At 52.2% G+C, this 17,119-nt stretch overlaps 1 protein-coding gene across 5 annotated transcripts in view; it reads right to left on the bottom strand.

The window, feature by feature from the left end:
* ZFHX3 (zinc finger homeobox 3) overlaps positions 1-17,119 on the bottom strand; it is a 127,362-nt gene that overhangs the window by 68,989 nt on the left and 41,254 nt on the right. For 4 of the 5 annotated variants that reach the window (XM_071567924.1, XM_071567923.1, XM_071567926.1 and 1 more), the window contains exons 2-3: positions 13,671-16,402; positions 11,137-11,633 (exon numbers count right to left, since the gene is read on the bottom strand). In XM_071567924.1, coding sequence (XP_071424025.1) covers positions 11,137-11,633; positions 13,671-16,356 — 3,183 coding nt within the window. In that variant the 5' untranslated portion in view covers positions 16,357-16,402. Of the gene's footprint in view, positions 1-11,136; positions 11,634-13,670; positions 16,403-17,119 lie in introns of those variants that run through there. The other variant, XM_071567927.1, reaches the window with a different exon arrangement.

Raw genomic sequence — 17,119 nt, 5'->3', positions numbered from 1 at the left:
CGTGAACTTTTTACCCCAGGTAGATGGCAGCAGCTCTGCCTGTATCAAACACGCCGCAGTGTTTCGTGGGACACAACACCGGCCCCACTGACATGCTGACATCCCCTGCCCACGGACAGGCTGCTGGCAACATGTCCTGTAGCCTGCAATAAAGCATAGGGAAGGCGGCAGAGAGAAATGTGCACCACTGGGAGAACTGTTACCTGGATAAACCACAGCCAATAAATTTTCTATAAATGCCAGCTAATGCTGTCCCTTGGAGAGCACTGGGCAGGGACTGCCGGGCTCCAGAGCCCTCAGCACAGCCTGGCTGTCTGTACATAAACAGTAACACCTCATTCTCTCTTCTACCTCATTAACTGAAACGCATTAAAACAAGTGTGCACTGGGAGCAGCAAATGAGACTGTTAAACCAAGCTGATATAATCCTCATCAGCTGTGGGAAATGAGCACACATCCATTACGCTGGATCAAGCCGCCAACTGAGATTCACTGAGGATGCTGAGACCCCAAGAAGACGCTCTGCCCCCCTCAGCTGTAGCTCTCCTGCTTCCCTAATACCAGGCAGCTCAATCCCTGCCTCCAGCACTGTCTCATGGGGAACAGCAAGAGCACTGAGTTGTGTTCCTGTTCCAGCAGCTCCTCCCAAGCACAGAGCTGGGGGCCCTGGTCCTGCACTGCAGGCAGTCCTGGACGAGTCCACTGTGTCCACAAGGAATCTGCTCAGCGAGAAGACTCCAACTCTGCTAGTACCAAAGTGGAATAAAAGGCCAAGGCAGCAGAGCACACACCCAGAACATGGGACATTCCCCAATCCCAGTCTCAAAAAGAGACACTGCTACATAGTGTGAGTGACAACTGCAGGGTTGGCCTCAAGTGACTGACACATGTTCGCACCCTGCCTGAACGGTACCACGTCTGCAGCACAGCACAAAGTGGGGAATATCTCACAGCACCTGCATACAGAACTCCCAGTGCCGACACCACTGCGGTGTCACAGGTGTCCCCACTCCCCCAGGCTGGCAGCCAGATGCAGACAGATTGTGACCTGCAGGAGTCTCAGCAGAGGCAACCAGAGCTGTCACACAGTGACCACTGACTTTCAGCACACGGGCCCAGCTATGCATGAAGATACAGAACTGCTCCCTTCTCCAGGGGACCCACCAGGACACAACCCTGTCCTCTGGGCAAAGACTTGCTCGAGATGTTGGAGAAATGCTCACTGTGCCTCCCCCTGAGACGGCAGAGCTGGGAGTCCTCCTGATGCTGCAGGAACCGGACAGACCACATTCATCTCAGACAGACAGACAGCAGCTTCATGCCCACCACAGCCTTGGGTTTGAACTATTGACCTCACAAGAGCAGCTCAGGTTTCCAAACTCTCCTTTCCTCACACCAAGCAGAGCACTGATAAGGCAGGACAGGGTCCCCTCTGCCTCGTCCCTGTACCCACAGCAAAAACGTGAACAACCCTGGCAGCCGTTAATTCTGAGCTTTCACCCCAACACAGACACCACGCGGCGTTTCCCTCTGCAAGCAGCCTGTGCACAGCACAGACAGCCCAGGCTCCTGGGACTGGCTCCTCCCCACGGAGCAGGACACCCGGGGGTCTCCCTGGCAGCTCCCAGCAGCCTGCGCAGGCATTTTGACCCGGGTCCACGAAGTCTGTTTAACCAGCATGATGTGTGCAACAGAATCACAAAGAAACAGGCATTTAAAGTGACATCTGTTGGATTAATTAGCTGTGTAATTAGCCTCCCCTCTGTGGAGACAGGCTTTGTTACTGCTGCCTGAAACTTCCCCAGGTGATTCTCTTTGTATCCATGCTTCAAGCAAGAGAAGGAGGAAGGGGGTGGGATGGGGCTGCACTGCCTGCCCAGACAGAGGGGCAGGAGACAGCCCAGGGCCCACGGGGCAGCTGAGGGGCAGTATCTGGCTGTGGGTCAGGGAACCCCAACCACCACCCCAATGTGGTGGAGCCCAAATGGGCACGTGCATCAGCACAACCACATTCTGCAAATCAGCCCAGAGGTGAAATGGATCCGAGTGAGATGTTTACATCCTCCCCAGTCAGATCAGAGCATCTCTGCCTCCTGCACCAGCTCCCCACCTGCCTGGCCTGTGAGCCTCGAGCTGATGGGGGTGGTTCCAGCAGGCTCAGACAGCCAGGGGACACGGCACCCACTGCCCTTGTACCTGAGCCATGGCAGCCTCTGCAGGGCAGAAAAATCCCGAGGTAATGTCTAGGACAAAGAAGAAACCAGGACCTTGGGAACTGCTGCACTGCACTGATGGCTCAATGGCCAGACACAGGTACCTCCTCAGGAACCCATCGCCCTGTTTCAAAGCAGGAGAGAGATGCTGCTCGAGGGGATGGAGCGTGGGGCTCTGCCCTGCAGCCCTGCACTGTGGGCACCCAGCTTTGCCTCTGCCAAAGCTACCTGGAGCCAAGGATGTCCCAACAGCTGCAGCCAGGCTTACCAGAGCCTGTCCAACCACACCCGAAGGCACAACTTCCAGAGAACCTGTTGCACAAGTTAACTTATTGCCTAATTTGACTTGCAGAACTTGGCTGCACGTGTTCCCAGCACAGGGGCAGGAATTTTAGGACTGGCAAAAAGGACCAAAAACACATTATGGTTTTAAGTTATGTATCATACATACATTATTTATTCTAATTTAATGAATTCCCTATGAGACAGCAAACACAGAACCTCCCATGCTGCTTCCACAGCAGTTCCGGAGACTTTGTTACAGCAGTTCCTTCAGGAACAAGTCAGTTATCTCCAGAGAAAAGCCGACACGGCGCCCTCCAGCCTGGTGCTCTGGCACAGCCCAACAGAAACCAGCAGTCCATGCCAGGGCACACGGAGCTGGCTGGGGAAAGCACCTTGTGGGCTCCTTCAGAGCCTGCACCACCACCCCCACACACACCTTTGCCCCACCAGAGATGGATGCTAATGAGTGCCCATCCATTATTTAATGAGCTCGTTGGCAGCAAGCCTGCAGCGGGAGGGCTGGTGCCTGGCCAGGGCTGGTACCTGACCCTACCCCATCAGGAAAGGAACTAAGAGCATTTCTGAGGTCTTTGAGGCATATCACCTGTGCTGAGGAACACACCTGGTCCAGGGAGCTGAACTCAGAGATTGATATGCAGATTAAAATGCAGATGGGTGAGCCAGCCAGGGGAATGGACACTGATTGACACAGCAGGGGCCAGGAACTGCCAACCTTTTGGAGAACAAAGGGGATGGGGACTGGTGACACCAGTGAGGTGGATGGACAGGGAGATGAGGGCAGGAGCCTGAAGACTGGGGAGGAAGAGGGAGACTTGACCTGTAGACTGTGAGGGGGATAACAGCCCAGGGGTCCCTTTGCTGGGGCATCAGCTCAAGCTGTTTCTGTGTTACTGCATTGGGAATAAATGGCTTTATAGTGTGAGCCATCTGAGACTCTGTTGAGGGAAAGCTGGGGTGGAACCTGTGAGGAAACCTGGTCTGACTCTGTGAGTGGGTGTGTGGGAAGTCCAGTGAGGAGCCGTCGGGTCACTGGAGCTGCTGCCGTGGAAGGGCTTCAGGCCCAGCACTGAAATCTCTGCCTTGGCAGTGTGAATGCCAGGGAGCCTCAGGAATGTGCTCTGGGAAGCTGCCTGAACAACCTGCCCACTCAGATGGGAGCACGGGATGCTCAGGGGGAACTACTTGAGCCCAGCTCTGCAGTGAACGCTGCAATGCCACTCATCTGCTCCAGCCCTGCACAGAACTGCCCTCCAGCTCCTCCACTCCCTGCACCAGCACCACTGCACCCTGGCTCCTTCTAGTCCTACCTGCTCATCTTCAACTGCACGTGTTAGGTTCTGCAGGAACGTGGGAACAAGTCCAACAAGCACACCTGAAAAGATCCTGACAAACATATCAGGGTAAGAACCCAAAACCACTTGGATAAGGTCTCAACTTACAGGCCTGTTTACCCCGGAGAAACCTCAGCTCTCCTGCCTGGAGCTCCCCACACCAGAGGTGAACCTGCAGGCAGGAGAGTAAGAGATGTCCATCTCTCTGCTCACAGTGGCTCATCACCCAGAAAACAATGCCAGTCTTTCAGACCCGGACCAGCATCTCTGACACACTGACCCTCCCCACTCTCCTCTGCAGAGCTGTGCCCTCCCACAGTGGGGCCCGACAGCTCACACACCACGGCAAGGTCTGCCAGGGCCTCCATCAGCAGCCCTGCACCAGAGCCAGACCACCCTGTCCTCACCCTGAGAGCCTCAGCCACAGCCATCACCCGAGGGGGGGAAAATTTCTGCTTAGAAATTTAAACATTCATTCACATAGTTCAAAATTACCAGGATAAAAAAATGAACCATAAACACAGACATCATGCACAGGGAAGGGTCAGACGCGCACTGACACCTCATCAACATGATGACACCTTGCTGTGAGAGCACACCCGAGGTCCAGGGCAGCTTTGCAAGACCCCTCCTACCCCCATGCTGAGGGGCGCCTGCCAACCCACAGCTCTGGGTGGATGGGGAGAGCCCAGACCCACAGCTCTGGGTGGATGGGGAGAGCCCAGAGTGAATGGGGAGAGCCCAGACCCACAGCTCGGGGTGGATGGGGAGAGCCCAGAGTGAATGGGGAGAGCCCAGACCCACAGCTCGGGGTGGATGGGGAGAGCCCAGACCCACAGCTCGGGGTGGATGGGGAGAGCCCAGACCCACAGCTCGGGGTGGATGGGGAGAGCCCAGACCCACAGCTCGGGGTGGATGGGGAGAGCCCAGAGTGAATGGGGAGAGCCCAGACCCACAGCTCGGGGTGGATGGGGAGAGCCCAGACCCTGCTGCCACCCAGCTCTGCCCAAGGGCTGCTACAGGAGCTGGGAAAAACATCAGTTTATATGATTAGGATAGAGCTTGTCAAGGTGTTTTTCTGTTGTTTGTTTTTCTGTTCTTGTGTTTGGTTTGTTTGGTTGTTTTTTTAGCCCATTCTCACAAATATTTTGAATTCTAAACCCTGTTTGACAGAGGGCTTTTAGCTCCCTGTTTTGGGGAGCTCCTGCTCCAGCTGCACTCTGCCTCCTTTGTTATTCCCCTTGCTTTTACAGGGCGGTTTCTTTACTAAGCCACTGGTTGCACAAGGCTCAGCACTTACTGGAAAACTGTTGAAAGAAAAATCTAAGTGACTGAGACCCATAAATAAAACATAGAGCAAGCAGTGCTGTGTGCTCTCAGCAGTTCTGATTCCAGCTCTTTGAAAAGCCAGCACAGAGAAAGAGTAAGTTCTGTGATCCTGTACTAACGTGCTTTGTTATTAAATACCTGAAAGGAAGGTAAGGATCTCCTTTAATACCAGGGTGAGACGATGGAGCAGTGCAGCACTCAGAGGAATGTGCAGCCCCAAGAGAGAGGTCTGAAAGGGTTAACCTGATAGTGAGAGCTTTTTATATTAAAATACTCATCAATGCCAACAGGATGGAAAGCACAGGCCCGTAGGGGTCTGCCCTCCTCACGCTGGCAGTTCATAAGCTCATCTTTCATTACAAGTTTATCTGAGACTGGAGGATGCAGATTTGAACTAAAGATTTGGGAGACCAGCTTCAAAAACAACTTTGTGGGGAAACTTAAATGGGTGTTTCCTTTGTGAAACTGCCATTGGAATGTGGCTTAAAACCTTGTAGGAAATCAGCTCAAAGACCCTCATAGGCTGTGACTTAAACCGACTTCAGGCACAATCTGTGTTGCTCAAGAGTGTAATTTGGAACTCAGACACTGCATCTGTATTCCAAGAGATAAACCTGCAAAAATAAACCCAAAACACAGCAAAAGCAGACACCAAGTAAATCAAATGTTAACAGAGCTCTAAATCTCCTAACGAGCAAGACAGACTCACTGTGGGCAACTTGACCTCAAGAACCTAAAAAGGCAGAGCTGGAAGGAAGTTTGTGATAGAAATCAAAACCTGAACGTGTTTACTTTTGCCCACAACATCATTTGGGTGTTTCACAGCTGAATCAGCCCATTCCTGGCAGCTCCGGGGGCAGGAGCTGGGCTGGTCCCCAGAGTTTTCCTACCCTGAAGTCCTACAGGAAACATCTCCTGTTAGCCAAGTGGTGAGGTGAGAGGACTGGCAGAATTATGGCAAGACTCACACCAATCAAAAAGGAACAGTATTTTCATGAGCAATGAAAAAAACAACAATTTTCATGAGCACTGAAATTCAGGGAATTCACAAGTTCTCCTCCACCTGGGATTCCTGTGCCAAGCCAACCCCAAAGTCAGTGGTCTTTGCCTAAGTCACTCCAGCCAGCACCACCCCTGCTACCTTCTCTGGGTATCTTCTAGTTTGCTTTTTTAAGCCTTCCTAAATGAGGTAAACCAAGCACAGTATTTAATGATCAGATAAACTGAGGATTTACACAGTTCCCATGTTGACTTGCCTTTCTGCTCCCCACTGATCACTGAGGCAACATCTTTAAAGACACTGGCAATGATTCCACATCTTGTTTGCAGGAAGAGCGATTTTAAACTCCTTTTTTTGTTTTCTTTTTTTTTTTCCTGGGAGAAACAGGAAGAGAAATCCAGACCTCACCACTAGGGCTGTCTGCCCCCCATCCCTCTAACACTGTGACACCAAATTTCATCAACCATTTCCTGTGAAAGCACTTGGTGTTGTGAAGCTGTTCTGCAATTGTCATAGCTCTACCTCTAAGTGGTCCATATACAGGTAAGGTATTTTTTTATATATAATTTATATATATAATATATAAAAATCTATAAACATGGAAGTTTATATATTATATATAATAATTATGATATGTTTATAGATTTTACTGTCCATTTGCTGACAATGTTTTGCAGTTTGTGGCCCATGCTGCTGTCAGGGGCCTCTCCCCTTCCCGTGGGTGTCCTCAGAACCCTGCAGTGCAGAGCAGCCTTGCTGCCCCAGTGACTCCTTCCTTTGTGGAAGCTCCATGTGAGATCACCCTCTGGGATTTATCCTACAACATACAGGGGCACCTTTCAGTTCTGCTCAGGAACACATGCCAGGATTCCTTCCTCCTTCCCCTCCCCATACCAAGGGCCCTCTTCCCTTTTCCCTACTCCCCATGACACACTTTCCTATTTGATCCCCTTGGACTTTCTGTGGACTTTGGCTGTGTTCCCCCCAGCTCCATTTTCTCAGGGGTAATTACATTTAACACCTAAGGTGGTTTTCAGTAATTCCTCTGTGACCCACACACATCACACCCTTTACTGTCTCCAACAGCAGCCCACCCATTTGCATGTAGTTTTAACTTCAAAGTTAGTTACTATTACAGTAAATGCTCTTTTTGTCTGTTTCTATTATGGAAGGATGTTGAATTTGAATGCATTATCCACATCACCCCGTAACTACATCTCATACAGCATTCCATGCATCCCTTGGGATTAAAACTTTCTGTGGATTTTACAAGTTTCTTCAAGCTGATGCTTTGAGCACCCTGTGGCCAGCAAAGGAGACAGCCTGGATGGGACACACTGCTCCATGGTGGAACTGGGGACCCACCACCTTCTGCTGGGTGTGCACCTGCACCTCCTCTTTCCCTTTCCACAGCTCAGCTTCTCTTCTTCCTGAGTCAGCACAGATCCAGAGTTCCATGAGCACCATGAGCACTGATAATAAGGAGTCATTTTCCTGCACACTCTGCATCTCTGGCTTACAAAGAGCCCCTGTGCAGTACACCATGTAACCCAAACTCTCTCCTTCAGACTCCCTATTCCCTAAAAAAGTGAACTCAGCACTTGGAAAGACTGAAAAGCAAGACACTGAATGAACCCATTGAAGGCACTTGCTGGCAGTCTGGCCAGCAGCGTGTTCCTTCAGTAGTTCTCTGTTTAAACTTCTTCCGAGCTGGATGTTTTGAACTAGAGATTTTCAGGAAGTTGTAGGAAATGTCCAAACCTGGCTCTTGCTCGAGCAGATTAATTCCTTCTGGAAATTCCACCTGTGAAATAGATGCTGGGAACTCACGCCCGACCCCTTCCAGATGCGGGAATGCTGCTCTGTTCCACGCCTGCTCTCGTGCTGTGCTCATGATGAGACAAGCCTTGGTGTTGTTCCAGGGAGCTGCACTTGTCTCTGCCTCCACCCACAGCCACCCCCTCACCCAGCCCTGGCTGTTCCATGTCCATTGGGCTGTCCCAGCTACACGAGGAAGGGTCTTCAAAACCTTCATTTACCCCAAGCCAGAACACCCTCCTCAAAAATGTATTGCCACACATTGACAACAGTGCTTTTGCCTTCCAGGGAATTCTTCAGGATAGAAACCCCCCGGCCACCTGAGGAGGTACTGACCAGTTGTCAAGGGAGAGTCACAGGTGGCACATTCCCTCAGCAGCCATCAGACAAAGAACAGGGTTTCCAGTTTAGCTGCAGGATTTTAGGGGGACAGCAAGGAATTGGGAGAACACAACAATAAAGGAAAGGTTACCAGACTCTTCCAGTTTCTGGCCATCCCTGTCCCCTCACCCCCATCAGGGAAGATGCCTGATGGAAGCTATTGCAATGTGGAGGATGAAGACGGCAACAGAAGACCAGACCTTCTCCCCTGGTGCTGGAAGTGCTGCAGAAGACTAAAAGGTTCACTCGACTATGGGCTGACAAGTGTCTCCAGATCACATTTTTTGGCAGCAAGTAACACTGACAGAAGTGGCTCTTGGGCAATGCAAGCAGCCAATAACATGTGATTTAGAAGGAAAATGGCAAAAGCAGCAGAATAAGGAGGATTGTGTGTGATAAGCCCAGTGTGTGCTCTCACCCAGCAGCATCTGGAGAGGATTTTCTCCAGCAGGCAGGGAAGAACTCGATTACATCCAGTTAACTGTGCTCTAAACTGATTATGCATGTGCCAGGCTAATGGATTACATTAGCAAGAGGAAAAATAACATCCAATCAATCTCAATTTACTGCAGACCACACCAAGGCCTGAGAGAAGAGAAACCATTCTGTGAACTTCCCCCACTGCTGTTGCATCGCTCCAGCTATCAGGGGAGACATGGCATTACAGCCACTCTGAGGACTGGAGAACTGCACTGGAGCTTGCCTGATCCGTGCCCGATTCAGAGAGAGGCTTCTCCATTAAGTCAAACCCTGATTGCAGCTATGCTGGGGCAATCTAGTCCTCCACTGTCCTCTGCTCCAGGATTTATCCAGCCATCCTAGACAGCCAATATATGGAGCATCCAAGGGAATCCATTACTCTGAAACTCAGCTGGTGTTTCACAGCTGTTGTGTCAAAGGCAACACAGGGCTGTAGCAGCTCTGGAACTGCCCAGCCCTCTCACAAACCTGCAATTCCTCTTCACCTGCCTGAGGAAAACACTCCAGGAGTCTTTCTTACAAGCACCTGTGCCTGTCCCCCAACTTTGGCAGGATGTTTTTCCCCTTTCCTCTTCTATTTTCCCTTTTGCTTCCCCTCAGAGTGAGAGAATTCTAGTGCCCCAATTGCTTCTTCCCTAGTGAAATCCACTGTAGATGAAGTGTCTGAATATAGAATTTTTAAACACTTGCAATGTATATTTAAAAGAACAATATTATGTGTTAAAATACACAACAGAGCTTTCAAACAACTCTCCTGTACCTCAAACTGACCTCCACAGACAGAGGAAATTCAGTTCCTCAGCTGAGTTTTTAAAATCTCACTGGGACTCTCTTGCCCCCAGTTACCAAGCTATGGAACTTTCTCTTGCACACTGGAGAGCAGAGGGGTGTGTGCAGACCTGGCTGTTCCTAGAGCCAGACTCTGCTGAGTGAGGCTGGATCCCAGCTCATGATGGGACAGTCACTGTCACAGCAATCCTGGTCTCACGAGCCAGCTCAGAGAAACACAACAACCTCCCAAGAGCTCCTCACCACCTCCAGGAAGGTCCAAGGACGAGAGACCAAGGCAAACCTTCTATGATGCTCCTGGTTGCCTTTTTCCTCCCTGCATTTGCTGAAACTGCTCATGACCAGGAAAAAATCCAGGCATTTTGAAATCTGATATGTCTGCACCGTGACATGGGTGGGTTCTGTACAGCTCAATGGCAAGACTTAAGTTCACATTACATAAGGAAAATTTTCAAAGAAATAATTAAAAAGCACAAGGTACAGTCTGTGTGTATATAAAGAAACCTCAGCACATGTGAGGGAAAGCAGGAAGAAAACGGTGAGGACAGAAAGAATACAAAAATACCTGTGAGGAATGAGCAGACAATGAGCAGGAGAGCACGTGTGAATGGAGGGGATGCGGCTGCTGAGATTTATGGCAATTCGTACCTGATTGTTCATACTAAAGCCATTATGGGATGATTAGAGAAAAAGGTGAAGCTTTAAGTCCAGTGAAAATCAATAGAAACGTCTGGAGCAATTCTGCTGCACGAGTGAAAGGACTATTTACTGTATCCGGAGCTCCTCTTGGGTTACAGCCCACGGGGTTCAGGCCAGCAAGGGGAGGGGGCTGGGGAGGAGAGGAATGAGGCAGGAAAGAGAAGATGGTTATAAAGACACCGTGGAATGAGGGGAGGTGGGGGGAAAAGCAAAGACAAGAAGATGGGAGCGCCAGCCCAAATGCCACTGTGGATAACAACCTGCAATGCCTCCATGGGCATGCACATGGCTTCTCTTCGGCCTCCCCTTTCCCTGCCTGCAGCAACGCTTTGCTGACAGACCCCAGCACTAACACAGAGCCCAACAGCACAGCCACAGCAGCCCCCTCCATCCCTGCTGCATCCACCCAGCACCAGGAGCAACACACTCCAACCACAGCCAAAGCCTCTGAGTGACAAACGCTGTACGGGAAAAAGCCAACAAACCACTGGCAAATGCTGCCTTGCACATTTTCAAGAGTGACTGTTCCATTTCTGTTCAGACATATCACACCTGCAGTGCTTGAAGACACACAGGCTCCCTCTAAAGCACCATGGTGTGAACACCCACAGACCTAAGGCTTGGACAACCACGGTCACTACGAGAACACAGGCTGAAGAGCAGTGCCACCAGTGAGACTGAGTCCCAGTGCAGAGCTCTGAGCAGCTCATCTCCAAAGGATCACCATACACTGACGTTCAACAAATTGCCCTTGCAAAACGAAGGAAGATGAAGCAAAGCCAACCCTTACCTTATAGAGCTTCAGGCTGGCCTCGTGCCTCGAGTTCACAGTGTGAAGACGCAGCTTCTCCAGACTGTTGGTGTAGTAGTCGCACGCGTTGCACTTCAGATGGACCGGGTTCCCAATGGCCACGCATTTGAGCCTCCACTCGTTGGCTTTGCCCCCCTCCTTGATGTGTGCCACCAGCTGGTACTTCTGCACGTGCTTGTCTGTCTTACAGTGGAGCTGGAAGTTGGCCTTGAGCTGCGTGTTGTAGCGGCAGAGCTTGCACTGGTACGAGTCCCCCATCACCGCCTTCCACTCGTCCTCGGGGAGGCTTCGCTCCACGTTCATGTGGAGGCCCAACATGTCCAAATTATCTGTAGTGAACTTGTTGCACACGGCACACTGGAAGAGTTTCAGCGACGGGTCGTTTGTTTGCGTGAAACTCTCCCCCAAGTTCATGAGCTCCTCAGACACCAGCTGTCCACCACCCAACCGCATGTCCAGCGGGATCTCTCCACCCACTGCACAAAGACAAAAGGGAGAAAGAGGTCAGAAAGGCTTAATTCCTGACAAAAGAGAAACACAGAGAAGAACATAAGCTGCTCCCAGTGCAACCTGTGTACCCACAAACACACAACAAAACTACACGCAGTTGTCCCTTCGCTCACACCTCTGTGTTGCTGGTCAGTCCCAGAGCTGAAGGAAAAGTCTTCGCAGCCAACACGGAAGGCTGGGAAAGGGCTGCAATGGCCCTTGATACCCACCTGCTGACGGATCATCCAGCCCATCAAAGGTAGCAAGAAAAATCCTACCGACTTTCAGAGCATGAAGACTTCCATAGCAGCCCACTGAAAGTCTGCATGGCCACTTCAAGAATAGCATTAGCACTTTATTCTGTTCGTTCTTGCCTACCCGGAGAAGCAAATGTTACTTCATGCAGTACCAGAGCACAGTCCCTGCCAAGTAAAACAAAGGCCAACAGTCACAAGCCCAGGTGATGCAGCATCGCAGAGAGGTCACTGCACTGACAGCAACAGTGCAGAATGTGGCATCTACAAAAACCACCTGCAAAACGCCACTCCTGCACTAGCAGATCTCATGTCTTGCCCGAGAGTTCAAACTGGTGAAGAATTTCTAAAAGCAGTGTTGATAAGGTAAAGACAACAACTAATGAGAGGGCAAGAGTACATAAAGGAGAGTCAGAAGGCTGCTGTGTTTGTCAGACTCTTCAAACCAGAGCTCAACTCTGCTCACCCAACAGCAACTGAGAACAACAAGCTCCTACTCACAGCAGATCACTTGGAAGATGCAGAAACTTTCTAATGAGTTTTTATGCCAGAGCACAGTGACCAACCAGGAGGTCTGCTCCACCTTGCTCTCCTTTTCCATTTTTAAGACATTTAGGCTCCTCCTGCACATTTTTGGTACTTTACCTTGATCTGAAGTCACAGCTCAGCTTAACAATCCTACAAAAGGAACCTTCAGGTCAATACTTCCTCAATCAATCAAAAAGAGAGATTATTTCCTTAACTTTTGGTTTCCTATGTTGCAACCTGTTTGCCAAAGAGGAAATGCTCTTTAAATCACACTCTCCTGAACTCACCATGCAGGAAAAACCCAAAAGTAGACTTTTGAATTATTAATGTTCTGCTCAAATCCAGTTTTGGATCAAAGTGTAAAAATGGTAAAGTTCTGCTTCACTTCTTGCAAAGCTCAGTGTGTGTATCTGAGTCTAAGGGGCCAAGCAGGTGTCAAGTGCTTATTGGTACAGGCAGGGCCTCCCTCCACAACCCTCAGCATGAGATTTGCAACCACCAAGTGCACAGTTCACCAATCGCTCTCCAGGCAGCTCAGGGACATCCAAGGCCCTGTCACGTCCTTGAGGAGCTTCACTTAAAACACTCCCAACTTCTCTCTCACCACAGTCCTGTACTTTGGTAAGGAGGAGCCCTGAGCTCCAAAAGCTTCCAATCTTGTCTCTCACACTGGCAGTAGAGGAACACCAGTTCTTCAGTGGAGGAATACCACCCCTTCCACCGAACTCAGCACCCCTCTCAAACCTGCTTACCTTGTCTTCTTAGGGCAACACAGTGTGGAACAAACCAATCCCACAACTGCCTGTGGGAATGCCAGCAGCTGACTGGACGCTCTCTCAAAGCCACTCAGTCAACTACTCACACTCTCCACCAAATGCAGAAGTCCTCAGGAAATACTGTAATAAGGATGCTTTCCATGACAAGGAGGAGCATTCAGTGCATGACAGCAGCAACCCGTACCTGCCGTTGCATTAGCTCCCTATGAAAACTCTTGGAAAATGTCCTAGGTAAGCCACATGTTTTCCCAAGATGAGAAAAAAACTGCTCCTGGGGAACACAGATGAGAGGTCTGGACTGCACAGCCTCCAGCCTTGATTACCATACAAAGGCAACTCATGGAGCCATAGAACCAGTGAAGGGGTCTGGCACACAGCTCCCCATCCATGCATGAGAGGTCAGGAGTAACGTGTGACACAACCCCTCCCTCACACATGGACATGGTGGAACCCCCTTCAGCCTCACCTAGAGATGGAGCCATTGCTGCCATGGGGTTAGTGGGATCGAGCTGGAACCCCCCCATCATGAACTGTGCATCTGAAGAAGTGCTGTCCATCTTCAAGTTGGGAAGGTTCATGTTCTGTGCCAGGTAGTACTGGTAGAGCTCAGCCTCGGCAGGGGACGGCAGGCTGCCGAGGCCCAGATGCCGGTTGTGTTGGATTTGGGACATATTTTGCTGAAGCAGCATCATATTGTGCATGTGCTTCTCACTGGTCATGTGAATCCGAAGGTTCCTGGCTACATTGGTCTCGTAGTCACACACCTCGCACCGCCACGTAGGTTTGGTTTTTGGTTTGGTGGGGGAGGGGGCCCCACAGGTGCTGCCAATGTTGGCGGCCGCGGCCGCCGCAGCTGCCGCAGCCGCCGCCGCCGCCCCTGCGGTGTGGCTGAAGACTTGCTCTCCCCCTCCGTTCTGCAGGTTCTGCATGTTGTTGAGATGCTTGTCAGACTGCATATGAATACTGAGGTTGCCTTTGGTAGTAGTGGAGTAGTTACAGACCTCGCAGCGGAAGGGCTTGTAACCACAGGTGTAGCTCTCGCCCCGCGCCAGCCGCGGGTGCGGCTGCCCGCTCTTGCAGTAGACGCAGGAGCCGCCCGGCTCAGGATGTTTCTCCTTCATGTGCGCCTCGAGCGTCTGCTGGTACTTGTAGTGCCAATTGCACTTGGGACACTTGAGTGTCTTACACGAGTTGCGAGAATGCATCATAGTCATGTGGCCACCCAGCGACCGCGAGGAGCCCAGGACCGTGTCGCACTTTGGGCACTCCACGCCGCTGCCCGAGGGGCACTCCCCACCCCCAAGTTCACAGAGGGGGCCAGCATGCTGGTGATGGGAGATGTAGCTCCCGTCCTCGCCCTCCACGCTCTCATTTGGTTCTGGTGCTGTGGCATTGTCTTTATTGGCACTTTCATCGATAAAGTCCAGCCTCCTGCTGCCCTCGGCCACGCTGGCTCCGCCGCCCTCATTGTTAAAGCTTAAGTGATTCCTCCTGTTTGCACCATCAAAGACAAAGGAAGAAGCAGAATTAGAACTAGTAGAAGCTGTGCCCCGTGACAAGGTCTGGAGCACGTTAGGCATTAAGGGAGAGTTAGAAATGCTTTGGTTTGAGAGAGCAAGGTCCTTTTTGCTGCTGTTGCTGCTGCCTGTCACAGTCCCAGCGTCCTCCTGGGGCCGGTCCTCCAGTTCATCCTCCAACTCGCTTGGAAACAGTCCTTTGCAACCCTCATCATCCTCATCTTCTTCCTCTTCCTCCTCCTCCTCTTCCTCCTCCTCCTCCTCCACATCCTCTTCCTCCTCCTCTTCCACCTCCTCGACCGGCTCTGCCTTTTCTGAGAGGCTGTCCTGGTCGCCCCCCTCTTGCTTCTCCCCCTCTGCCACTGCAGGGTCCTTCCCCTCCGAGGATTCGGTGGGACTGGAAGCCAGTGGGCCCAGGGGTACTGAGGTAATGGGAGTCTTCAGAGCTGAGCTGGTGAGCCCGCCCAGGTTGAGGAGCGCCCCGGGGGCCAGGACGCCCGCTGCCGGTGGTGGCTCCGCTGCGCCGGCCGCCCCGGCCTGGAGGGGCTGCTCGCCTTCCACGCAAATGCCACTGAATTTACCATAAAAACTGTGTCCAGGGCCTATGAGGTTAGCTGCGGAAACGAGAGGGTGCTGAAAGGTTTTGTTTTTTGGTTCCAGAAAGCTGACAAGGGGTTCCTTGTCTTTGCCTATCCCTTGGATGATAGCGGAGATGTTCTTATTGCTAAGAATTTTCCGCTCCTCCTCACTCAGAGTCATTCGGTGGTCGTGCACGGCGTGGGTCACGAACGAGCGGACATACCCAAAGGAGAGCTTGCACAAGAAACACATCAGGATGGGCTTCCTCTTCCCGTAAAGCACAAAGCCATCGAATTTGGACAGGTCCACATTGTTGGGAACATCTTTGGATACGCAAGAGCTTTTGGCAGAACCGTCGCTGTTCAGGTAATCCTTGTTGCTTTTGTGTCGCACATCGAAGACGCGGAAGCTGTGCAGGACGGGGCTGATGCCCGCCAGGGCTGAGGTATTCGGGAAGGCCTGGTCTGAGCCCTCAAACCACTTCCCGAAGGATGAGGCTATGTGGAAGGTGTTGATGATCTGCGGGTAGACGGGAGCGGCGGCGGAGGGCTCTCCCTGCTTGGGCAGGGAGTTTGGGAGCAGCGACGGGAGAGCCCCGCTGCCGCCGGCGCCCCCGCTCTGCACCAGCTGGCTGAGGCTCTCCACGATGTAGGCCGAGCCGTCGGGCTGGTAGACGATCTCGCCGGCCAGGTTCTCCACGTCGCTCTCCTCGTCGCCGTCCTCGCTGCTGTCGCTCCCGCTCTCCCCCCGCACCGGCGGGGGCGGGCGGGCGCCGGTGCAGCGGTGCTCCATGTAGCTCTGCAGGCCGGCGAAGGACGCGGCGCACTGCCCGCAGCTCACCTCCTTGCCCGAGGGCTCGGCGCCCGCTCCCGCCGCCGCGCTGCTCTCGGGGACGCGCTCGGGGAAGGGGACCCTCAGGCTGTCCGCCGTGGGCTGCTCCATGCTGCCGGCAGGGTCGGGGAGGTGCGCGCTGTTGAGATCAGTCCATTGCTGGTGCTGAGGGAGGCCGCACCCATTGTCCTTCCCGGGGATGACGGGCGAGTCACAGCCTTCCATGGCAGGGCCGGCACGGAGCGCTCATTGCACCCGGGACAGCTCGGACCTGCGGGCAGGAGAGAAGGACAGAGGCAGGTGAGTCACGGAGGAAAGACCGTTCCCGCAGAGACCCCACCAGCACAAGGGCTGCAAACCCTGTGCCTCAGGCTCAAAGTGGGGTCTGGTGTCCCCAGAGAGGCTCCAGGGACAGGCAGCCTGGCCTTCGGGAATGGAAACCCAATGGCAGGGGGAAGACAAGAAAGAGATGAACTGAAGGGGTCTAGAAGGTGGCAAAAAACCTCCCCAACACCTTCCCCCAAGCGGGGCAGCAGCAAGATTGCAGGACCTGTACTGACACCCCCAAAGCCTTGGATTGTCAGAAAACAGACAAAAACACCATGGAAAAGCTTCTGACAGAAACAGGAGACGACAACAAAACAGTGCTGGGGCTTTAAAACTTGGGAAAACTTGTACTCTCTGGCTCCCTGAGCCAGATCCTGGTTTTTTGGTGATTCCTTTCTGTTAGTGGCTCAGGGAGCACAGACCCAGCACTGCCACACGTGCACCTCTGTGGGAGACTTCTAGACTCAGAGCAACTCACAGCAATTTCAGAGTAACACTGCTTGGTATGCACAGGAGATTTAACTGCTCTGCTCTGGACAGAGTTTAAACAGAGAGATATCAGGAGAGAAACAAAACAGGAAATTCCAGATCTGACAAGGGTCTGTCTTGGGGCTCACAAAGCAGTCAGTCCACCACGCTCCAGGAAGCTCCCGGAGATCCT

Source organism: Pithys albifrons, chromosome 12, assembly GCF_047495875.1.
Source record: "Pithys albifrons albifrons isolate INPA30051 chromosome 12, PitAlb_v1, whole genome shotgun sequence".
Lineage (NCBI taxonomy): Eukaryota > Metazoa > Chordata > Aves > Passeriformes > Thamnophilidae > Pithys > Pithys albifrons.
The sequence above is the reverse complement of the archived record's forward strand: the minus strand, read 5'-3'. Positions and strand labels throughout refer to the sequence as shown.